Source organism: Sapajus apella, unplaced genomic scaffold, assembly GCF_009761245.1.
Source record: "Sapajus apella isolate SASKATOON/1434 unplaced genomic scaffold, GSC_monkey_1.0 scaffold23, whole genome shotgun sequence".
Lineage (NCBI taxonomy): Eukaryota > Metazoa > Chordata > Mammalia > Primates > Cebidae > Sapajus > Sapajus apella.
In genome coordinates this window covers 3,946,765-3,971,643 of record NW_022436963.1, presented here as the reverse complement: position 1 = coordinate 3,971,643, position 24,879 = coordinate 3,946,765, and the positions used below count along the sequence as shown (strand labels likewise).

General features: G+C 47.5%; 3 protein-coding genes across 8 annotated transcripts in view; 2 read left to right on the top strand and 1 right to left on the bottom strand.

Annotated features, from left to right (window-relative positions):
• The window catches only part of SEMA3G (semaphorin 3G), a 12,426-nt gene extending 8,925 nt beyond the window's left edge, over positions 1–3,501 (top strand). For both annotated transcript variants that reach the window (XM_032290109.1, XM_032290108.1), the window contains one exon: positions 534–3,501. In XM_032290109.1, coding sequence (XP_032146000.1) covers positions 534–1,004 — 471 coding nt within the window. In that variant the 3' untranslated portion in view covers positions 1,005–3,501. The remainder of the gene's footprint in view (positions 1–533) is intronic.
• A 5,283-nt stretch (positions 3,502–8,784) lies between these two features.
• On the top strand, positions 8,785–9,852 carry LOC116559390 (histone H3.3). The gene has a single exon (XM_032290106.1). It carries the CDS (start codon positions 8,899–8,901, stop codon positions 9,307–9,309), a length of 411 nt encoding a protein of 136 aa, XP_032145997.1. The 5' UTR covers positions 8,785–8,898; the 3' UTR covers positions 9,310–9,852.
• Positions 9,853–17,812: 7,960 nt separating this feature from the next.
• Positions 17,813–24,879, bottom strand: part of PHF7 (PHD finger protein 7) — a 14,266-nt gene continuing 7,199 nt past the window's right edge. For 3 of the 5 annotated variants that reach the window (XM_032290102.1, XM_032290101.1, XM_032290103.1), the window contains 7 exons: positions 22,159–22,260; positions 21,663–21,787; positions 21,034–21,193; positions 19,718–19,824; positions 19,145–19,261; positions 18,599–18,723; positions 17,813–18,389 (listed from right to left, as the gene is read on the bottom strand). In XM_032290102.1, the coding sequence (XP_032145993.1) occupies positions 18,163–18,389; positions 18,599–18,723; positions 19,145–19,261; positions 19,718–19,824; positions 21,034–21,193; positions 21,663–21,787; positions 22,159–22,260 (963 nt within the window). In that variant the 3' untranslated portion in view covers positions 17,813–18,162. The remainder of the gene's footprint in view (positions 18,390–18,598; positions 18,724–19,144; positions 19,262–19,717; positions 19,825–21,033; positions 21,194–21,662; positions 21,788–22,158; positions 22,261–24,879) is intronic. The other 2 variants (XM_032290104.1, XM_032290105.1) reach the window with 1 other exon arrangement.

The window sequence follows — 24,879 nt, the reverse complement described above, 5'->3', positions numbered from 1 at the left end:
GTGTGTGTGATGTGTGTGGTGTGTGTGTGGTGGGTGTGTGTGGTGGGTGTGTGCGGGGTGTGTGTGTGTGTGTGGTGTGGTGTGGTGTGTGTGTGCGTGCATGTGTGTGCAGCATAGGGAGGTTCTAAAGCCTAGTTCTGGGCCCAGGGGCATAGCCCCTCCCTAGAGAAAAGTCTGTAGATCAGAAGGTACCTCCAGAAGGGCTAAGGGGCTAAAACATCTTAGCCCCTCTGTTCCTTGAGAATGTGTGCCAGGGGCCTCCGAGGCCAAGATTGGTGTCCTCTGACTAGGGGAGAAACTGGCCAGTCAAATCCTTGCGAAGGCCCCTTCCTGGGCTATGGGAAGGTGAGGACCCACCTTGTGGTCTAGAGGAGGCCAGGACTGCCAAGCTGCTGGTTCCCTCCTGGGAAGCGGAGAACAGGGCAAGGAGAAGTGCCCAAGCACTGGGTCGGAAGGATGGCAGGAAAGCTGGGGCAGAGAAGCTGATGGTACACTCCCATCGCACCCCACTCATGCCCTCCTGCCCCTGGCAGGTAAAGACGGATGAGCGAGTCTTGCACACGGAGCGGGGGCTGCTGTTCCGCAGGCTCAGCCGTTTCGATGCGGGCATCTACACCTGCACCAGTCTGGAACATGGCTTCTCCCAGACTGTGGTCCACCTGGCTCTGGTGGTGATTGTGGCCTCACAGCTAGACAGCCTGTTCCCTCCGGAGCCAAGGCCAGAGGAGCCCCCAGCCCGTGGAGGCCTGGCCTCTGCCCCACCCAAGGCCTGGTACAAGGACATCCTGCAGCTCACCAGCTTCGCCAACCTGCCCCAGGTGGATGAGTACTGTGGGCGTGTGTGGTGCAGGGGCACTGCGGAATGCTCGGGGTCCTTCCGGAGCCGGAGCCAGGGCAAGCAGGCCAAGGGCAAGAGCTGGGCAAGGTTGGAGCTGGGCAAGAGGGTGAAGAGCCGGGTGCAGGCTGAGCACAATCGGACACCCCGGGAGGTGGAGGCCACGTAGAAGAGGGCAGAGGACGGGTGGTCAGGATGGACTGGGGGGCCCCTAGCAGCAACCAGTATCTCCCACCCACCCAGCTAGGGCAGAGGGGGTCAGGATGTCTGTTTGTCTCTTAGAGATGGGTGTCTCTGTCCCCACAGTGCTACTGGGTCACCTACAGAAAAGACTAGGGCCTGATGGAGGGGCTGAGGCCGGGTCCCTGTCCCTCCCTGTGCTCTCAGGCCTGGTAGGAGCCAGCACCCTCTGGCTGCTGGCAACCCCAAGGGATCTGCCATTTGTTCTCAGAGATGGCCTGGCTTCCGAAGCACATTTCCGGGTGTGCCCAGAGGCAAGAGGGTTGGGTGGTTCTTTCCCAGCCTACAGAACAATGGCCATTCTAAGTGACCCTCAGAGTGGGTGTGTGGGTGGGTCTAGCGGGTGTCCCAGTAGGGGGCCCTTGGGGAGCTAGAGGAGGGTGGAAGTGGCCTCCAAGCCACCAGCACCCCTTAAGAAGAGCCTACCTGACCGACTTAGGGAGGGAACATGGGGGTACTGGGGAGGTAGAGCAGCAATGCACCTCCCCTCCTCTGGTGCTGTGACATCTTGGTGGCTCCCTGCCACTGCCCACCGCCTCTTCTCCGTCTGAGGATCACGGAGAGGCATAGAGAATCTAGAGGCATAGGCTGCTAGAGCGTCCGGGATCTGGGGTGGTCAGGGCTCGGGCCTCGCTTTGTGAACCAGGTGGGGGATCTCACAGCCTGACTTCCCTTCCCCAGGCCAGGGTTGCCCGGATGCCTGCCCCTCCTGTGAGGACCCCCTCCCCACCGTCAGGCTGTCCATGCCAATGATCGGGGAGGGGTGGGTTCTGGGGAATTGCTGCCCCTCTTGTCTGTGGACTAGAGGGAGGGCGGGAGAGCTGGGGAAGTGTGTGGGCGGGAGGAGTGGGCTGTCTTTCCCGGGGCGATACAAGTGCACCCCAGCCCTGGAGCCTGGGAATGTGGAGGCTCTGTGAGCCCTGCAGTCCTCAGAATCAGAGCCAGGGATGCAGACCATGGAGAGAGGCTGTGGAGATGGGAGAGGGCAGGAGACCCTTAGGATGGGCTGTGGGACCCAGGCAGGAACAGGTGTCCACAAGGATTCAAGATGGCATCAATTAGCTCAGAGGCCACCAGGAAGACCCGGCGTTTCTCTGGACATTCATGCCCACTCATGGGCATGGACAGCCTGATAGTGGGGAGGGGGTCCTCTCAGGAGGGGCTGGCATCCCAACAGGGGCAGGCCTGGGGAAGGGAAGTCCGGCTGTGAGATCCCCCACCTGGTTCACAAAGCGAGGCCTGAGCCCTGACCACCGCAGATCCCGGAGGCTCTAGCAGCCTATTCCTCTTCTGAGCTAACCAGGAAGACCTGGAATCTCTGCTTTGTGCTCAATGGATTTAGGAAGACTGTTTTTCTTTTAAGGGGGAACCAAGGTAGAGGAAAAAAGAAAGCATAAGTCCTGCTGATTCTTGGGGGTGAGCTCGGATGGCAAGGACACATTCTGCCTGGGCGTGCAGGGGAGGTGTTTTTGTCATCAGCAGGTTCTCAGGCTGGGAGCACAGAGGGGAGGAGGAGGACCCAGTGAAAAGTTGTTCCCAGCCTGCACGGGAACACATTCATGACGCACAAAACTGACTGGAAGGAGATGAGAGCACTGGGTTTGAGATTCCCTCCATTAAAACAACCAAGACAAAGAAAGGAGGGGAAAATAAAAGATGAAAAGCAAGACAGGCTTCCTGCCCCGCTGAAACTCGAACCCAAACTGCCTTGGGTTTTATCTTCCCCTACCCCTGGCACCTCCAGAGAACTGAGACCTGAACTAGCCCCCGCTTCTCCCCTTTGTCTGGTAGTAAGTGAACCAGAAGCACTGAGACTAACCTAACATCCTGAGAAGCCTTCCTGCCTGCGGTGCTGTCTGCTGGGAGGTCAGCTGGTTAAGGCAGAGGAGGAGAGGAGGAAATGATAGAGGCCGAAGAACAGAAGGCAGGGGAGACAGACGGGATTAAAGAGGGAGGAGAGAACTCCGGGAAAGGGTGTCAGGGCTGCAGCCAGCTCTGCCCTCTACCCTAGGGAGGCCAGAAAGAATCAGCCAGCCCTCTGGGGCCTTAAGGCTGGACCCCGGCTTGGCAGGCTCCAGGCAGGGTCCTCTGAGAAGTTACCCCAGAAAATGAAGAGAAGAGGAGCACAAGATCCTCAACAGCTAACACTTGCACTTGGAAAAAGTGAACAGCTTCTGCCAGCCCACCCCACCCATGGTACTGTACGCTACGAACTCCTGGAAACGCCTGTATGTGCGAATCCTGTCTTTGTCTTTGTATGTTGAGATGGGCCTTATGATTTCTCTGTCCTCAGAGCACATTTCTTGCGATTACTATTGTTATTTTTATTATCATGACTGCCCCCGAGCTCTGGTTGAGAAAAACTGAATTTATAAGGAAAGGGATGAAGTTAAAATTTACATCACATAATTATATCATTAATGTGTGTCTGTGTATTTCTGTACTAAATGGACTGATGCCGCACACGTGAGCTGAAAATGAAGAGCCTTCCCATCCATTCCGTGAGAAGGAAGTGACCTCTGTTGCATGAGTTCCCAAACAGGTTATGGAGCTGGAAAGGGACTTAGAGAAAGAGACTGGGTGGTGCTTTCTAGAAAGGAGGAAGATGGGTATCAGGGGAAGGAAGGCATTAAGAGGGCTTTGTCTATAAAGCTGAGATTGCTCATTAAATGAGAAACATCCTGGCCTGTGGGCTTGTAACTTGGGACTTCAGGAGGATCTCGAACCAAAAGGAAAAATAAAATTCACTGGCAAAGGGCAGCTGGGCACATAGGCAGCTCTGCTCCTTTTTCACAACAACTCTTGACATTTGTCACAGTGACACTTGGCATGGTTCCTCCTTCATCCCAAGCCACATACCAACGGATATTAAGTCCTCATGGCTGGGAGACTGGGGCCGTGCTCTGGGGGCTGTGGCTTCTGGAAAGGAGGGGAAGCCGGAACATCTGACCTTTGGGTACAATGCAGGAGGTCCCTCTGGACATGGCTCCCACTCCCCAGTGACGTCAAGACCCCAGCCCAAAGAGCAGACTCTACTGGGGCTGGGGGAAGATAGAAGGGACATAACCCCACCTTCCCAGGAGATTTCCTTGGGCCTCTTGCCTGGATTGGCCCCTCAATCTGGGCTGTAGAGTGGGGGTCTTAACGGGTCAGTCATAAGTCTCATCTTGCAGCCGGGGTCCTGGAGCTGCACCTATCCTTTTGTTCCTTGCCCCCTCCATGATCACTTAGGCCTGACAGAACCTGAAACCCTGTCATCCCGCTCCAGGAAGCATCATCACCTCTGACTGAGAAGCGTCACCGGGGCACCCACCTGGCACGGAGTGCTGGGCTGGGAGGGGTGTGCAACGGTGGCCTCCAGAGCCCCCTTCTTCCCTTATGCACCACTCTCCCCAGGGTGGCCTGGGAGACCCCTCTGGACCAGACTTCTCCCTGGTCCACGCCACCTCCCCTCCCATCTCGAGCCCTATTTCCTGCCTCGGCGATTTTACCCTCTCCCTGTCTTCCGTCACAGCTCTTTCCTCTATGTCTCATGCTTCCTCTGCTCTTTGGGCCTCTGTTCCATGACTTCCCAAACAGGTTTGGAGCTGGAAAGGGGTTAGAGAATGAGACTGGCCCAGTGGTTCCAAGGTATAACCATAATCGCGTGGGACCTGCCATGATCTCGTGGTCCCTGCGCTCTGCACCTTTGGCCCTGACAGAGCTGGGATGCTGCCTGCTGGCTTGCCCTGTGAAGGCCCTGAGAAGTCCGTGATGATCTCTTGCTAATGTGCATGCCTACTATGTGCTATATGCTTTTCCAAAACATTTGGTTCTCTTTTTTCCCATGGAGAAGCAAACATCTCACGTTTCTAACATTTTAAAAAACGCACTTTGGAAAAAAAACACATTTGGGAAAATGTTGATTAGGTTAATCCCTCCCTTAACATGTGAGACTAATCAGGTGAGACTGATTAGTAATGGCCTTCCCAGCCTGGAGGCTCTGGAAGCCTCCGCCTCCTTATGGAATAGCCACATCTTGCTTTCCTGTGACCCTCGCCAGAGTAGACTCTGCCACCCTGGGACGGGGCTGCCAAGTGGCCAATCTGCTGCCCCTTGGGCCTGGACTGTGCCCTGTCTCCAGCTCTCATTCTCCTATGCCCAGCCTACTTCTGGCCCCTCCTGTGTCTGGCATGGTCCTCTGTGGAGGGCTAGCATTCACCCCTGGTCTGTGGCTGTCCTGCCATTCAACAGACTCATTTCTGAGAAGGTGGGGGGCAGGGAGGAGTCAGAATAAGAGAGGAAAACAGCAGTTTCCGCTTTCTCAAATGACTCTTGGGCTTCTCTTTCATTGGCTAAGCTCAGTGTCAGGCCCTAGACAGCCCTAGAATCCCCTGCTTGGAGGAGTGGGCAGGTAGCGGCCCCTAGGAACCTGGTGTGCCTCCTGCCAGGCTGTCTTTTTGTGGGCTGGCAGGGGATCCAGCTGCAGCTCCAGCCAGGTGGGCCCCAGAAAATTGGCTCATGTGCTTCTGGAAATATAGCAAACAGAGGCACCTCTGGCCAATCTCATCTTAGAGCTAGGAAGTAGTTGCTCAGAATTAGCCCAATTTCTATCCCAGTTAAGATCACCTAAGTCTTGGATCGCAGAGGGTTCTACAAGAAAGTTCAATACACATCAAGAACAAATCCCCAGGGCCTTCTTAAGACCCTAAACTCGGAGAGAAGGACAGTGGGTAGGGCTAGGTTCAGACACAATATCTGATAAAGTTGCAGGGCACAGTGGCTCATGCCTGTAATCCCAGCACTTGGGAGGCTGAGGTGGGTGGATCACCTGAGGTCAGGAGTTCGAGACAAGCTTGGCCAACATGGTGAAACCCAGTATCTACCAAAAATACAAAAATTAGCTGGTGGCACACACCTGTAATCCCAGCTACTAGGGAGACTGAGCCGCGAGAATCACTTGAACCCGGGAGGCAGAGGTTGTAGTGAGCCAAGATTGCACCACTGCACTCCAGCCTGGGCAACACAGCAAAACTAACTCAAAAAAAAACATCTGATAAGGGTGCCTAGGAATTGTTGGGCCCCACCTTGGCTCACCTTCCATACTCAGCCATCCCTTGGGTGCACAAGAGACAAGGTGAGGCGGCTGTGACCCTGTGCCCATTCCCACTGCCCAGCCCCTGGCCACCTTTACTGTGGGTACCACTACTGGGCCCTCTCCCTTAGAGGCTGCATCCTAATGAAGCCTTTCACTTTCCTTGCTGGATTTCCATTAAGGAAACTCCTGGTTCCTCATGAAGCCTTTTAAAAAATCATTCTTCACTGAGGACGGGGCTGCTGCAAAGTCTCCAGGGAGATCATGTAAGGGATGTGGGGCTGTCCTCGGGCCCGGCCTCCCATAGCTAGCCAATAGCCTGCATGCAGGGACTCGGCTGATGGGAGGACTCAGCTGTTCAGTCTTGACCTCTTTACCCTAGAGAGGATGATGACCAGAGTACCCCCCAGTCCACCCAACAGGGCCTGTTTCACTGCTGTGAGAGATGACCAGGGCAAGGGGACAGTTGTGGGCTCATAGGATTCCAAAGTGACTCAACAAAGGCCTGGAACAGAGTACAGGTATCCGCCACCAAATGGAGGGGACTGGACTAGGGACACAGGAAGCCTGGATTGATGGAAGGTGAGGCAGGCTCTGCTCTCACAGATGAAGGCGTAGGGAATGACGTACCACACCAGCCACTTGCTCAATGGACATGATCTCATGTGTTCACCACCGCCCCCCCAACTCCTGCCCCCAGCTGATAAGAATCTGGTGCTGTTTCCTGTAGTCCAAGGGTCTCAGACAATGGTGTGAACGGCTGGCCCTACTGGAAAGCACATTGTTCAGGGTAGAAAAAACAACACGCCAGCACAAAGCCAGGGCAGGACCTGTCTAAATGTAAGGGGCTGTTTACAAACCCATGATTTCCAAGGGGAGGAACACAATGGAGAATTGTTTTGGAGAGGTTGGTGTCTCCTCCAGTATGCTCCTGGGGGCTGGAGATGCTTTGATGGTTCAAACAGGTCTCAGATGCTCTGAAAAGGATGGACACTAATAGCGTGGGTCCCTTCCTGTTTATCGAGTGTGTGCAGGGAAGGGTCAAGAAGCCAGTTTACACCAAAACAAGGAGAAGGGGCCCCTGGCCTTTCCCTGTCCATCTGGATCTCATACTGTCACGTTGCTCAGGGATCCCAGGGTTAGGGCAGGTTTGCTAGGGAGAAGTGAGGGCAAGGGTTTTTTGTTTTGTGAATAAATCAGTTCTTCAGTTTGTGGCTTCAAATTGCCATGTCATTTTTTGGAAAAATGTGACAGGGGGCTGTGCGGACACCTAAAAGAAGTTTGTGATTTTTGTAATTTAGTGTTTGGTTAAGTCCTTGGAAGCATAATAGCTTTAAGATGAGGGGTGGTGATGAAGGGTTGGTCCAGGATAGGGGGTGGTCCCAGAAGACTTGGATGGAAAGGGATATGTGCAGGTTACATCGTATTTTGCCAGTAGTCGGACACTGCGTGGAGCTCACGAGTGATGGGTTGGTGTATCTGGTTGTTCCTGGAAGGGTGAAGACTGTGAAATAGGGCTGGGGAGATGACAGGCAAATGAACGGGGAGGGTTGGCAAGGCGTTTTGCTTTAAGCAGCTGAGAGATCCTGGATCGGGGGGTGATATTGTGAGGTTGTTAAAAGCCGCATTTGCCTTATAGAGTGATTAGTGATGGCCTGGATAAGTTTTTTTTTTTTTTGAGATGGAGTTTCGCTCTGTCGCCAGGCTGGAGCGCAGTGGCGCGATCTCGGCTCACTGCAACCTCTGCCTCCCGGGTTCAAGTGATTCTCTTGCCTCAACCTTGCGGTAGCTGGGACTACGGCATCCGCCAACATACCCAGCTAATTTTTGTATTTTTGGTAGAGATGCGGTTTCACTATGTTGGCCAGGATGGTCTCGATCTCTTGACCTCGTGATCCACCTGCCTCGGCCTCCCGAAGTTCTGGGGTTATAGGCGTGAGCCACTGTGCTGGCTGTGGATATGGTGTTGTAGGAATTGAGAAACTAATTGGAAAATGCAAGGTCCAAATAAAAGAAGAAGGAAGATGGGTATTAGGGGAGTGAGGCTTGGAAAGAGCCATGACATCCAGTTAGAAAATGGCCAGGCGGGGTCAGCATATTTACTTGCCTGATTAGCAAATTTTTGGACCTTGTCTTTGAGCCTTTTGATATTATTATAAACTAGGCTGGACTGCTTTAAGTAAAAACAGCATTCCTTACTTAGAAATCTGCAGAGTCCTCCCTTTTCTGCGGTTAAGTCGAGGCCACAACGGTTCTGGAGGACGACTGCAGCTAAAGAGTCAATCTGAGCCTGAAGGACAAAGTATTATATATGTCTGTAATGCTGGCAGAGAAGTCGGTAACCAGACTGCAGAATGTTGTGAGACGTGGTGACCCCTGCTATGCCGGCTCCAAGGCCCACAGTGGAGACTGCAAGCCCTATTCCCACGAGTAATGGAATTAGCTGGATGACTCTTTTTTGACGAGTAGGTATTATTAGGGAGACAGGCAGTTGTTTATTACCATGTGGCAAATTGAATTTTAGGAATAAGGAAGACTAAGGCACAGGTTCCTAGTGGGTAGCCACATATAAGTGGAAGAGCCACATAAAAAGAAGAGACCTGGAGCAAGGCAGAATTGAAAGTGTAGGATGATGAATTGTGTTCGCAGCCGCCGCCGCGCCGCCGTCGCTCTCCAACGCCAGCGCCGCCTCTCGCTCGCCGAGCTCCAGCCGAAGGAGAAGGGGGGTAAGTAAGGAGGTCTCTATACCATGGCTCGTACAAAGCAGACTGCCCGCAAATCTACCGGTGGTAAAGCACCCAGGAAGCAACTGGCTACAAAAGCCGCTCGCAAGAGTGCGCCCTCTACTGGAGGGGTGAAGAAACCTCATCGTTACAGGCCTGGTACTGTGGCACTCCGTGAAATTAGACGTTATCAGAAGTCCACTGAACTTCTGATTCGCAAACTTCCCTTCCAGCGTCTGGTGCGAGAAATTGCTCAGGACTTTAAAACAGATCTGCGCTTCCAGAGCGCAGCTATCGGTGCTTTGCAGGAGGCAAGTGAGGCCTATCTGGTTGGCCTTTTTGAAGACACCAACCTTTGTGCTATCCATGCCAAACGTGTAACAATTATGCCAAAAGACATCCAGCTAGCACGCCGCATACGTGGAGAGCGTGCTTAAGAATCCACTATGATGGGAAACATTTCATTCTCAAAAAAAAAAAAAAAAAAAATTCTCTTCTTCCTGTTACTGGTAGTTCTGAATGTTAGATAATTTTTTTTCCGTGGGGTCAAAAGGTACCTAAGTATATGATTGCGAGTGGAAAAATAGGGGACAGAAATCAGGTATTGGCAGTTTTTCCATTTTCATTTGTGTGTGAATTTTTAATATAAATGCGGAGACGTAAAGCATTAATGAAAGTTAAAATGTTTCAGAGAACAAGTTTCAGCGGTTCAACTTTATAATAATTATAAATAAACCTGTTAAATTTTTCTGGACAATGCCAGCATTTGGATTTTTTTAAAACAAGTAAATTTCTTATTGATGGCAACTAAATGGTGTTTGTAGCGTTTTTATCATACAGTAGATTCCATCCATTCACTATACTTTTCTAACTGAGTTGTCCTACATGCAAGTACATGTTTTTAATGTTGTCTGTCTTCTGTGCTGTTCCTGTAAGTTTGCTATTAAAATACATTAAACTATAAAAAAAAAAAAAAAAAAGAAAGTGTAGGATGAAAAGGTGGGAGAAATCCTTGAAAAGGGGAGTCAGATACTCAAACTCCTAAAGATCCAGCAAGAACGGCAGCAGTCAGGGGTTGAAAGAGAGATTGAGCTAACTGTGTGATGGGGGCGGTTTGATTTTCATAATGTATGAGGGAGCGCGTAGTATCGACAAATAGTCTGTCACTACCATTTGTAGGGCTGGGTATGAGTAAGCATGGATACGGTCTAGGAGGAGAGTTTGAGGAACAGGGAGAGGGTGGCCAAGGATGGAGTGAGAGACAGGGAAGGTGCTGACCTAGACAATAATGACTGTTACTATTTTGAGGTTATTAGTAGTGATAGCCGATTGTCTGTGAAGCGAAGTGAGTATGCTCCTAAAGGCATATTAACATGTGTGTCAGGGCTTTGGAGATGAAGAGTAAGGAGTATTTAAACCTTTCTTTCCTGCCTCTGAACACTCACGACCCATTCATTTGTACTTCAATTTGCCAGACTTCATCCATGAGGGCTTATCCCAATGTTGCTTCCAGCCCTTCATTCCCCCTTCCACACTCACAACCCTTGTGCGACATTCCTTTTCTCTCAAGTCAACCAGACCACATGTTTCACTGCGTAGCTATCCTTCATGTCCTCACTTGTAAAGGAGCACTTAGAAGGTGGAAGATTACCCAAGGGAATTCCAGTGGTTTGTTGATGGGAAATGCATAGAGGAGCAGGAGTGGGGATGGTTGTCTGTGTCGTAAGGGGTCCTAACATGGGTGGAGTGGAGTTAATATGAGGTGAGACTTGCTGTAAATAGTTGAGAAGTATAGCAGCTTGTTGGTATGAAATGTCTGGGGAAGTTTTGCTAAACTTATCTAAGAAATAGAGCAGCTCTATGGGAGGGTGGGGACTGTTAAAAGAGGTGCAGAGGTGGAGGGAGACGGAAAAGGTCGCCCAGCTGGCTGGCAGGGCAGGAATAGCAGCGTAAAAGGAGGAGGAAAGGGAGATGCAGAGCCAGCAATTTTTTGCCAGCAGTGGGTTGAAATTAGTGAGGCAGCTGGGTGCCTCTCAATGAGTAATTGGGAGATATTTTTGGTAGGTTAGGAGGGCCGCTTTGGGTCTGGAGAGACTATGAAGGCTGTCTTGTCTGAGGATTTGACCTGTGAGGGGGAAGCATCAATAGTATCTTTCAGACTCATGTCTAACCTCAACATGAACATGCTTCGTGAATAAACTCAAACAGATGTGTTTAGAACAAGTGAGAAACAGTAAGTCTCATACAATCTCAAAACAGAAGCAAGATTTCCATAAGCCATTCCCAGCCTTCCCCGTCTGAGGGTTTATAATCATCTTCATCAACATGCTAACAGTGCCATCTGGTGTTTGGCAGCAAAACACAGGATTATGAATACAGGGTATGGAGCATCCATCGATTTTGTAGACATTAAACTGCCTCTGAAAACAGGCTCCTGACCAGATATCACGAGGGGAAGAAAGGTTAATAAGACAGACAGGTCCCTGCTGGTAAGGGGCTTCCGATCTAGCAGGAAAGACAGACCCACAACTGCAGGACAGACGTAGAATGACATGGGCTATAACAGGGGTACAGAGTCAGTAAGAGTTCCTAGGGCTGAAGAAGTAGCCCTTATATTGTGTTTAACAGACTGAGGATGGATGCCCAGTATTCTGAGGTAGTCAGGACGGAATGCCTGTGGGTGGGGCGTCCTGGGAGATGCAGCTATGGAAGGCCCTGTTTGTAGAAGGTCTTGAATGCCAATCTCAGCAGGGCCATCCCGAGCAAAGAGTTAGCAGATGTTTTATGGTAATTGGCAGAAGGGAAAAGGTGGATGTGTCAGAGAAAGCAAGTGGATACAGAAAACCATGCAGATAGAAGGCTTTTGCTGCCATCCTATGAGGCACAAAGGTCTGAGCTGAGCACTGACAATGGAAAGGAGAGGAAGGCAAACATTTGCAAAACAGCCAGACTGATAAGAAAGAGGCTGGCTAAGCAGAGAGGGAAGCCAAAAGAAATTCTGAGGTTTCTGTTCCTGTAAAGTTAAGGACTTGAAGAAGAGGAGCAGGTGCTTTGGGAAATTTTTATTTAACATCTATTTCTATTCTCCCAAGTGAACTAATTTGTCCCAGCTCCTTAGTGATGAAATAGTAATTAATTCTAATAAGACACATCAGTTATGAAAATAGGTATTAAAATTTTTAAACATGTATTTGTAATGAAACAGGCATTTAAAATAAGATGAGCTTGGGGCATCTTGAAGGGCCAGAAAGTAAGAAAGTGCTCAAAAACCAAACCAAGCGAAACACACAATGATGGGATGTGTGAAAAGGATACATGAACACCCAGTGGCCAAAGCAATTTGAGCAACAAAATGAAGTATTATGGCATTGTAACTCCAGGTATAAAATACATATCCAGGAGTCCATACTAAATGATCAAATAAACAAATAAGCAGGAGAGAATAGCTAAATCTCCCATGCAAAACCATTCCAAATAATTTATGTAGCTACTCCAACCTCAAGGAGGGTTTGCATAAATATCCCTACTTAAACTGTAGGCTGCACATAGTGACTTCTCTCTGGAAGGTACAGTAGGATAAGAGGGAAAAGGCCGGGTGCAGTGGCTCATGCCTGTAATCCCAGCACTTTGGGAGGCCAAGGTGGTTGGATCACAAGGTCAGGAGTTAGAGACCAGCCTGGCCAACATGGTGAAACCCCGTCTCTACTAAAAAAAAAAAAAAAAAAAAAATATATATATATATATATATATATATATATATATATAGTCAGGCATGGTGGCTCACATCTGTAATCCCAGCACTTTGGGAGGCCAAGGCAGGGAGATCACCTGAGGCTGGGAGTTTGAGACCAGCCCGACCAACATGGAGAAACCCCATCTCTACTAAAAAATACAAAATTAGCCAGGTGTGGTGGCACATGCCTATAATCCCAGCTACTCGGGAGGCTGAGGCAGGAGAATCGCTTGAACCTGGGAGGCAGAGGTTGTGGTAAACTGAGATTGTGCCATTGCACTCCAGCCTGGGCAACAAGAGGGAAACTCATCTCAAAAACAATAAACAAACAAAAAAACCCCCCAAAAAACTAGCCGAGTGCGGTGGTGCACGCCTGTAATCCCTGCTACTCAGGAGGCTGAGGCAGGACAATCGCTTGAACCTGGAAGGCAGAGGTTTCAGTGAGCCAAGATCATGCCACTGCACTCTGTCCTGGGTGACAGAGTGAGACTGTGTCTCCAAAAAAAAAAAAAAAAAAAGCGGGGGGTGGGGATGGGGAAAGAGTAACTTTACAGTGGAGGAATCTGACAAAGGCTACTTCAACCAAATGATCAAAGTTAACCTCAACGGTGACAGTTCATGTTGTTACTATGTAACTTTGCTATGATGTGATAAAAATGGCACTTCAACTGTGTCTTCCTCCCCAAAACCCATAACCCCAATCTAATCATGAGAAAAACATTGGAACAATCCCAGTTGAGAGACACTCTGCAAAATACTTGACCACTACACCTCAGAACTGTCAAGGTCTTCAGAATCAAGGGAAAATCTGCCACTCTGTCACAGCCAAGAGGAACCTAAGGAGATATGACACAGCACAATGTGGCATCCTGGAACAGAAAAGAAAAGGCAAGAAAATCTGAATAAAATTTGGGCTTTAGTTAATAATGATATATCAATATTTGTTCATTAATTGTGACAAATTTGCTATAGCAATGTGTTAACAGTAGGAAAAATTGGGTTTGGGATATATGGGGACTCTACACTATCTTTACAATTTTTCTGTAAGTCTAAAACTATTCTAAATTAAAAACTTATTTAAGAAAGAAGCGCCGGACATGGTGGCTCACACCTGTAATCCCAGCACTTTGGGAGGCCAAGGCTGGTGGATTACGACGTCAGGAGTTCAAAACCAGCCTGGCCAAGATGGCGAAACCCCGTCTCTACTAAAAATACAAAAATTAGCTGGGCGTGGTGATGGGTGCCTGTAATTTCAGCTACTCTGGAGGCTGAGGTGGGAGAATTGCTTGAACCCGGGAGACAGAGTTTGCAGTGAGCCGAGATGGCACCACTACTGCACTCCAGCCTGGCGACAGAACAAGACTCTGTCTCAAAAAAAAAAAGAAAAAGAAAAAGAAAAAAAAAGGAAGAAGCTGGCTGGGTGCGATGGCTCATGCCTGTACGTAATCTCAACACTTTGGGAAGCCAAGGTGGGCAGATCCCTTGAGCTCAGGAGTTCAAGACCAGCCTGGGCAACATGGTGAAATCCCGTCTCTAAAATAATTAAAAAAATTAGCCAGGCATGGTGGTGCATGCCTGTAGTATCAGCTACTCAGAAGGCTGAAGTAGGAGGATTACCTGAGCCCACGGAGGTTGAGGCTGCAGTGAGCTATGATCACACAGAATGAGACCCTGTCACAAAAAAAAAAAAAAAAAAAAAAAAAAAAGGGAAGGAAGGAAGGAAGAAAAAAAGCAAAAAGAGGCCGGGCGTGGTGGCTTCATGCCTATAATCCCAGCACTTTGGGAGGCTGAGGCAGGTGGCTCACAAGGTCAGGAGTTTAAGACCAGTCTGGCCAACACGATGAAACCCCGTCTCTACTAAAAATACAAAAATTAGGCCGGGCGTGGTGGCTCATACCTGTAATCCCAGCACTTTGGGAGGCTGAGATGGGTGGATCACCTGAGGTCAGGAGTTCAAGACCAGCCTGGCCAACATGGTGACACACCGTCTCAATTTAAAAAAAAAAAGTGAAAAAAAAATACAAAAATTAGCTGAGGGTGATGGTGCATGCCTGTAGTCCCAGCTACTTGGGAGGCTGAGGCAGGAGAATTGTTGAAGCCAGGAGGTGGAGGTTGCAGTGAGCCGTCAAGATCACGCCACTGCACTCCAGCCTGGTGACAGAGCAAGACTCCATCTCAAAGGAAAAAAAAAAGAATAAGAAATAAGCCAGTTACTTACTGGAGAATGACTGATTATGCCCAGATGAAGAATAGAACATTTCAAAGTTGGACATTTCAGCCTATAAAAATAGGATTGGCTGTTAACATCAGTGGAGAGTAAAAGCACAAAGAATAAGGAATAGCTAATAGGGTGTGTGTGTGTGTGCACATGCACTGTCCTGTTAACTAAGCAAGTACCCACAAAGCCAACTGTACACAGAAGTAGGGCAGCTGAACATCTGGGTGACAAAACTGCCCCCTCCCAAGTTCCCCTTCCACCCACTGAAGCTGAAGTCGAGAGGTCACTGTTAGGGGCCATTACCCCTCTCAGTTAAGATAGTGTTTCTCGGCCGGGCGCGGTGGCTCAAGCCTGTAATCCCAGCACTTTGGGAGGCCGGGGCAGGTGGATCACGAGGTCAAGAGATCGAGACCATCCTGGTCAACGTGGTGAAACCCCGTCTCTACTAAAACTACAAAAAATTAGCTGGGCATGGTGGCGCATGCCTGTAGTCCCAGCTACTCAGGAGGCTGAGGCAGGAAAATTGCTTGAACCCAGGAGGCGGAGGTTGCGGTAAGCCGAGATTGCGCCATTGCACTCCAGCCTGGGTAACGAGCGAAACTCCGTCTCCAAAAAAAAAAAAAAAAAAAAAAAAAAAAAAAGATAGTGTTTCTCACACTTGAGTATACAAATAGACTTCTTAAGAAAAGATATTCATACTACCACAGATCCCTAAGACTATGCCTGGTGACCCAAGTTACAGAAATTAGGTTTAGAAACTAAAGTCTCAATCTAAGGAACGTCTTTCAGTTGTGAATTATCACTGCAAGAGTTGAGTCTTTAGAATGGGTTAAATATTGTGTTTTATATGAAGGCTCACAATTTAAATATGTTCCTGTCACTTGCAGAACTCTGACAAAATCTTCTTGGATGCCCAGATAAGCAAGGATAGCATTGAGTGGTCAAACCCACAAGAAAGGAAATTAAGAAAAAGTGCATAATTGTGGGGAGTCCTAGGAGGACAGCTGGGCAGGAGGCCTAGGGGCCGCCAGCCCAGGAGGTAGTGGCTCTGGGAGGCAGGTCTTCAGGAAAGAAGTGCAGCTGATAGTGATTTGATGCCTGGCCTATGAGGAAAATTGCATTTTGAGACATTTTGTTGATCATTTGCAACATTTGAGAAGAATTAGCAATAGGTATATACCAAAAAAGAAGCAGTTATTAATTTCAGAAAAAAACATTGTGCGGAAGAGGAAAGGTAATCATACCGTACTGCCTGGCTCTGTGGTAACCAGTATTTCTATCATCATATTAATATAAACATTGAAAGTTAATTTAACAAAAATTGTGATGCAATTATCTGAGGTGACTGAAAATGGAAAGATTCTGTTTTTTAAATTTTTTTTGAGACAGAGTCTTGCTTTGTCAACCAGGCTGGAGTGCAGTGGCACCATCTCAGCTCACTGCAACCTCTGCCTCCCCGGCTCAAGCAATTCTCCTGCCTCAGCCTCCTGAGTAGATGGGATAATAGGCGCCCGCCACCGTGCTGGGCTAATTTTTGTGTTTTTAGTAGAGATGGGGTTTTGCCATGTTGGCCAGGCTGGACTTGAACTCCTAACCTTAAGTGATCTGCCTGCCTCGGCCCCCCAGAGGGCTGGGATTACAGGCATGAGCCACCATGCCTGGCCAAAAACTGGAAGATTCTAAAATTGCTAAATCGTTATGTAACATAATAGAAAGTCAATAATGTCCAAGATTAATAAATTAAGAAACAGCTTTAAAATAATGGAAAGTAGTTGCCTTTGGAGAGTAGGAATGGAAGTAGGGAAGGGTAGGTCAAAACTGTTTTTCATTATAATCCTTTTAGTACTATTAGACTTTTAAAAGTCTATATTACTTTGTCTGTATACTTTGATAATAAAAAGACACAGATAGTCTCCATCTGATTTCAAGTGGATTTGCTCAAATCTGAAGGCACTCATTGCATATGGTCTTCATGGTCTGCAATGTTTGGAATGAGAACATTGTCTTCCACCATTAGTGGCAATGATTCAGTGGTGAGATGTTGATAACTATCTGGCAATGGTTCTGAGTTCTCCCCACTAACCCAAATCCCATGAAATCATTAAAGACATGCAAATGTAAGATAGGCTTTATTCAATTTCTCCCTAGGCCTTCTGCCAGATTCCCATCCTAGTTGTCTTGCCTGTTTTTTGTTTGAGATGGAGTCTTGCACGGTCACCCAGGCTGGAGTACAGTGGCATGATCTTGGCTCACTGCAACCTCCATCTCCCTGATTCAAGTGATTCTCCTGCTTCAGTCTCCCGAGTAGCTGGGATAACAGGAGCCCACCACCATGCCCAGGTAATTTTTGTATTTTAGTAGAGATGGGGTTTCACCATGTTGGCCAGGCTGGTCTCAAACTCCTGACCTCAAGGGATCTGCCCCTGACCTCAAGTGATTGGCCTCCCAAAATGCTAGGATTACAGGTGTGAGCCACCATCCCTGGCTACCTTGCCTAATTTGAATGTCCTGGCATGCAAATTCATAGTTACACTCTGGACAGAAATGCTCGAACTACCAGAGTGAGAGTTTGACCAGGCTCACTCATGCTGTGGAGGTGTGCTGAAGCCCACACCAGCCTGGAAAGAATGGAATCCCTTATGCCCCATATGAGAGCATGGCTGTCCCTGACCTATTTGGGAGTCCTTGACAGGGGCCACAAGCCTTGCAACAAGGGCCTATTCTCCATTCAGCGTGGACTGCTATGCTGGCTCACCTCCCTAATGAGAATCTGTGTACTTATTATTTGCACAATGATTGATGAAGATTCTCTGCCTCTGTAATGCCAATTTCTATATAAACAGGTCATGTCTATAGTCTAAGCTGAAAGTTCTACATTAATTCCCTGAATTTTATGGATTAGGAGGGTGTTTTCTTATTTTCATACTCTACCCTCTAGAAACTTTACTACCCAGACAAATTTCAGAATGAATTTATAAGGAGACACCAATGGAGAGAAAACCTTTATTTGTGTAACAACAAACATGGATGAAGTAACAAGAGGCATATGAGAACCAGATTAAGGTGGAAGAATCTTGATGGGAGGAGAGGAGGAGAAAGGGTCCTCTGGAAATCCAGGAGGAAGAGCAGAGGCACTCTTGTAGCCATAAACACGTTTCCTTGTTGGCATCTGGACTGCTCCCTCCTCACGCTCCCCTGAGACTTCTCTTTTCTTGGCTCATAGTCTCACTGCTGGCCTGGCTTCCTTGTCTCACAGTCTCAGAGTGCTCCCTCCCCAAACCAGATGGAGGAGCACAGCTTCATACCCTATTGTGCAGGATAGCAGCTACTCAGAAGGTGTTACTTGGATTTTTTGCAGCTGTTAGTGATTCTGACACCTTTGGACTTCCAGGAGCGGCTCCTACTGCCATGAGAGGACTCTGGCTTTTCTAATAAGGAAGGTTCTGGCCAATCGGTCCAAGAAAGGCCTGGATTTTCTTCCAGGCTGTTGTCTCTGCAGAAATGCTCCTCAGGGTGGAAGGTGCTGCTGCAGCAAGGCATGTCCCCTGAGTTTTCAGGTATGTAGTCTGTGGTGAGAAAGGCAGGAGAGGAAAACTCAAGCCTCTGCTTCTCCCAGGCACAGGTCCTTAAGCCCCTCCCTAACCACTTTTCTTCCAAAGTCAAAGGCACCAACTATTAATCCCCCTCTGGTGACATGCCTTCCTCCTTTCCCAGGCACCCCAAGTCCCTACAGCCTCCTCCCTGCTCTGAGGCCAGCTCATCCCTCCAGCCTCACCTGTGGCTGAAGCAGAAGGTGAACACTCCTCACACTCCCATGTCTTACTGTTGGATCTAAGAAAGGAGCAGTCCCTGTGGGTTCCGTGGGATCCACATGTAGCACACAGAATGAGGCACCACCTCCTACAGGAAAAGCCCAGGATGGGTTGTGGAGACATACAGAACACTAACTGCCATTCTTTGATATTTGCTATGGGCCAGGCATGTTTTACAGCACATTATACCCATGACGAACATATGGCACAGAAGATGGGTGCCGATCCCAGGAGCCTGCCATCAGTCATAGACCCTTGAAAGGTAGATTAGGAAAGGAATTGGCTCTGAGTGTCTCTCCACTGGGCACAAGGTGAAGCAGACCTTGCAGGGGAGACTTGTTCACTTGCACACAAGTGAGTCAGTGGCTGGCCAAGAATAGGATTTGGCAATTGTGTTTACCCTGAGTTCTGCATGCAAGAGTGAATTTCTTGCTGCTTATAACTGTGTCAAGATCTAACTCCAAGATAACACTGATGAGAGTTCTTTCTAGCCAGAGGCCTTCCCTTACCCTTCATCCTCAAAGCTGTCTCTGCCTTGTTCATACAGACAGATGGGGGCATCACAGTGCTGATAGCGCTGATATAACTCTGAGAAAGCCCCTGGCTCAAGTTCCCAGGCAGCATCTCTGCAGTGGAAGAAGAAACAGTGAATAAGAACATGATGGGTTGGTGAAACTTTTGTCCATCAGGGAGGAGCTAGGAAGAACCCAAGTTAAGCACAGTAATTGTTCAGCAGGCTGCCTGAACACTTCCAACAAGGCTGGTCAAGTGGCCTGGCAGTGGGAGAGGGTTGAAGCAGGATGAATGGAACATGCATGCTGGTTCTTTAGTTCCACTCTGGAATTCAATAACTCAATCCCCTAGGGAATTCTGATTCTCCAAATGCCCTTTTTAACAATACCTCTGCCCAAACTTTTTTCCCCTCCCTTCTGTTTTGATAATTGAAAAGCATTCCCTCTTCCCCTTCCTTCTTCACTATCAGTGCCTCTGCTGCTCTCATTCTCTGCTATCCTCTCACCTCCTCTCTAGAAATCTAGGCAACCCACTCCCTGGCTCCATTTCTGCTTTGGGGTTCCCACTACCTGTCTGGAATATGAATTCCCATTCTCAGCATTTCTTGAGGAAACTCTTTTCGATTGTTACACTGTGGACATTTGAAGAAATGCTTTGCTGATGTGTGGGCATATTTCTGTAAGAGAAACAGGGAAGAGCTTTGTGCTTGTAAAAACCCTTTGACTACCTTCTTTCCCCTCCCACCCTCAGCCCCACAAAGAGGATGTTGCTAAGAGAGCTTGACCGAGGATATAGGAAAAGGAGTTTGGCTGGGCTAGGTTGAGGGCTGCAAATCCAGGTGTCAGACCTGGGACCAAAATACTTTCAAGAGAATTACCAGGAGTGCCTCAGCCATCATCTCTGGCCATGGGGCTCTGCAATACTAAGTAGGGGTCAGGTACCTGGATACATGTTTCCCCTTTCTTTCTTTTTTTTTTTTTTTTAATTGAGACAGAGTCTCACTCTGTCACCAGCTGGAGTACAGCAGTGCGATCTTGGCTTGCTGCATCACTGCAACCTCCACCTCCCAGGTTCAAGTGATTCTCCTGCCTCAGCCTCCCGAGTAGCTGGGACTACAGGCACGTGCTACCATGCCCTGCTAATTTTTGTATTTATTTTTTTTTCTTTTTTAAAGATGGGGTTTCACCATGATGGCCAGGCTGGTCTTGAACTCCTGACCTCAGGTGATCCACCCACCTCGGCCTCCCAAAGTGCTGGGATTACAGGCGTGAGCCACCGCACCTAGCCTTTTTTTTGAGAAGTCTTGCTCTGTCACCAGGCTGGAGTGCAGTGGCGTCATCTCAGCTCACTGCAACTTCTGCCTCCTGATTCAAGTGATTCTCCTGCTTCAGCCTCCTGAGTAGCTGGGACTATAGGCATGTGCCATCACGCCCAGCTAATTTTTGTATTTTTAGTAGAGAATGGGTTTCACCATGCTAACTAGGATGGTCTCAACCTCTTGACCTCATGATCCGGCCCCCCCAACCCACCACCTTGGCCTCCCACAGTGCTGGGATTACAGGTATGAGCCACCATGCCTGGCCGTTTCCCTTTTCTTTCGTCCCAGGAAGTGAGGCTGATGTGGAAGCTCCTCAGCTCATTCTGGGATAAGCCCATTTGCTCTAGCAATGCCAAGGATTTTGCTTAGTCTAAGTCTTATGAGTGAGGTCCTATAGGCCAGGGATGACCAGAGACTGGACTGACTTTTCTCTAACTACCTGAAGCCAGCCTTGCATACAGGCATCCAGCATGGAGTACCAAAGCTGAGACACGCTTAAGGGTGCTCTGGTTCCGGGCAGAGAACAAGGGCAATCATGGAAGGACCTCAGGGCAGAAAAAGCCCTACCTGTATGCACTTGCGGTGGTAGATGGCTTGACTACAACACGGGCTCTGGATGTTCTCAATACTCTGTTGTGATAAGTCTTCACAACATAAGATGCAGCTTTCCTCCCCTACATTCCCCCCTTGGATGTTCTGTGTTGGGCGATGTTTTTCACAAAATGATCTGTGGCAGGTAAACAGACTTGGTTTCGGGGTTGTCATCGATACAGTTCCCCAATGGCTCACTCTAGGAGGGGCAGTCAGTCACCCAGGCTGGTGCCCAGTGAACCTCCACACTCATGGGGAGGAGGAGAAGCAGGGTGAAGAACAGCCACATGCCTTCTCAGGGCTGCTCTTCTACTGAGCAAAGCTCCCAGGAGTGTCTCCATAGCCTATAGTTCCTGAAAGCCCCACTTGGTGTAGAGCAGCTGTCTAAGAACTCCAGCTGTTTGTAATTTAAGGAGGGGGCAAGAAGCAAGAAGAAACCCCTGGAAAATCTCCAAGTCAAGGCACTGTTTCTCATTATTGAATGGAGGGACAGATTCACTGGTCAATCAAAACAGGCCGGCTTGTGAGAACTGGACTCTGATTTCACTAATGGCTGAATAGTAAGTTGCAAAATGGAAGCCGGACTTTTCCCCTTCCCCACTCACTTGTACTCTCCAAAAAATTGTGAAAGGCAACCCCTTTCTTGGCCACAAGGCAGATGGAAGTTTCTGATGCACTGATCGTTCTGGCAGTTGATAGCAGCTCCCTTTTTCTTGCACACAAAGCAGATCTGCAAATGAGATCCCAGACAGTGCTCAGGACCCCAAGAAAGGCAAAGAGACACAGTGTGGCACATCTTTCTATTAAATGGGACTTATGTGAAATAGCCATTCCCTTTCCTCAGTGGTCCTGAATGCTCTGGGGCACTCGGAAGCTGAGCTTCAAGCAGCACTGAGTTCTTTCCTGTTTTCTCAAGATGTTTCTCCCTCTTCTCACTTAGGACATCATATCCCAGAGAAATATGGGACTTAAGAACTAGTTGAAAATCTAAGAGTCCTTTGACTTCTAAACTAGGAAGTAGGGAAGAGAATAGAAACAGGAATGATGGGTGAGGTATGAAAGGAGGCCTACCCCAAGGTCCTCACTTCAAGGGATTCTAACCTTCCTAGAAGCCCGGGCTACCTCCTTTTTGATGTCTTCAGGAAGGAATCCATGGAAACCTCTGTTGGACTGGCCCCTCTGAGGCAGCTTACTAGATAAGATCTGGAGGCAGTAGGTAACATCGGTGATCAGTGAAAGAATGCGATGAGGTAAAAGGAAGGACAGGGTAAGAGAGCTAAATAGCGCTTGGTGGAATATATATGCATTGATAGGGTAACTTATTTAATGAAGGCTTATATAGCACTAACCATGTGTTGAGTACTCTGAGTGCTTTCTAATATTAATTCATTGAATCCCCTAACAGCCCTTGGTTGTAGGTACTCTATTACTGTTCTCATTTTATAGGGGAGATGATGCGACTTGCTCAAGGACACAGAATTCTGGAACCTGGACTCTTACTTTTGCTCAAGGCTGCCTCTGATTTACTGAGGGCTGCTATGGTGTGCTGGCACTTTGGGGGAAACACTGCCTTTGTATTTACTCATTTTATGCTTAAAATCCTTGGCCAGGCACAGTGGCTCACGCCTGTAATCCTAGCACTTTGGGAGGCTGAGGCGGGCAGACCATCTGAGGTCAGGAGCTCAAGACAAGCCTGACCAACATGGTGAAACCCTGTCTCTACTAAAAATACAAAAATTAGCTGGGCATGGTGACGGGTGCCTGTAATCCCAGCTACTCGGGAGGCTGAGGCAGGAGAATCACTTGAACCAGGGAGGTTGAGGTTGTACTGAGCAGCGATTGCGTCACTACACTACAGCCTGGGTGACAGAGTGAGAGTATCTAAAAAAAAAAAAAATCCTGTATGCAGATGCTACAGGACTTTAGGAAATATAAGTGATTTGATTTCTTTATACTTTTAAGTATTATTCATGTTTTCTGCAATAGGCATGTATTGATTCTATGAACAAAAATCAATAGTGAAGGATCAGAAACAATCTAAATGTCCTTGAAGAGGGACTTGTTTTGATACTTTTTGGCATACCTATACCATGAAATACCAATTAGCTATTAAAAAGAAAACACTAAACCTCTATGTTCTATACAGAAAGATCTCCAAAATATATATGATGGGAAAAAACCAAGATACAAAGCACTCTGTATAATTTTTTATGTAAAAAATGTATACGCCTGTAAATACATCGAAATTATAACTAAGCCCTGACACCTGATAGGACTTACGAGAAAAGAAAATCACAGACCAATCTTTCTCATGAGCATAGATATAAAAATCAAACAAAACAGATGCAAACTGAATCCAGCACTGTATAAAAAGGACAATACATCATGACCAAGTAGGGTTTATACCAAGAATGCAAGATTAGTTTAACATTAGAGAATCTAGTTGATGTAACAAACTACATTAAAGAGAAAAATCAAAATAATCTCAACAGATACAGGAAAGGTGATGAAATTCAATACCCATTCATGATACTCTGGGCAAACTATATAGTAATAAAAGATCTTCAACCTGATAAAAACATCTATGAAAAAAACCTACAGCTAACATACTTTAATAGTGAAAAACTAGATGCTGTCCCCTGATGTTAGGAATAAGATAAAGATAACAACTCACACCACTTCTAATTAATGTTAGGTTGAAGGGTCCTAGCCAATACAACAAGGTAAGAAGAAATAAAAAGCAAAGATTGAGAGGAAGAAGTAGAACTGTCTTTATTCACACATGACATGGTTATGTGCATAGGGAAATCCTGTGTACACAAGGCATTCACAACAAAATAAAAACAAAAACAGCTAATCAAACTGATTTTAACAAGATTACAGGATACAAATCAATATACAAAAATAAAATGCATTTCTATATACCAGCAATAAACTTAAAAATGAAATAAAAATACTATTTACAATAGCATAACCACAAAATATTTTGTAATACATTTAACAAAAGATGTACAAGACTTCTTCACTGAAACTACAAAACATGGCTGAGATATATTTTAAAAGACCCAAATAAATGAAGAAATATACCATGTCCATGGATTGGAAGGTTCAAAATTATTTGTCAATTCTTCCAAAAATTGACCTATAAATTTACTGCAATACCAATCACAATCCCAGCAGACTTTTTTTTTAAAGGAAAATTGACAAGTTTAATATAAACTTTATAAAGGCAGGACCTGATAGTCAAAACAATCTTGGAAAAGATTGCAGAACTTAACAATGCTTAATTTCAGGACACTATAAAGCCACAATAATCAAGACAGTAGGGATTAAATATAAATAGATCATCCACATCCATAGATATATGATCAATTGATTTGAACAAAGGTAATTCTATGGGTAGGCAAAGATTTCTTGTGACAACCAAACAGCACTGACCATAAAAGAAAAAATGGATAAACTGGGCTTCATTAAAATTACAAACTTGTTCTTTGAAATACACCATTAAGAAAATGAAAATGCATCAGATGTCAAGTGGATATTAAAAAAAAAAAAATTGGGGGGCCGGGCGCAGTGGCTCAAGCCTGTAATCCCAGCACTTTGGGAGGCCGAGGCGGGCGGATCACAAGGTCAAGAGATCAAGACCATCCTGGTCAACATGGTGAAACCCCGTCTCTACTAAAGCTACAAAAAATTAGCTGGGCATGGTGGCGCGTGCCTGTAATCCCAGCTACTCAGGAGGCTGAGGCAGGAGAATTGCCTGAACCCAGGAGGTGGAGGTTGCGGTGAGCCGAGATCGCGCCATTGCACTCCAGCCTGGGT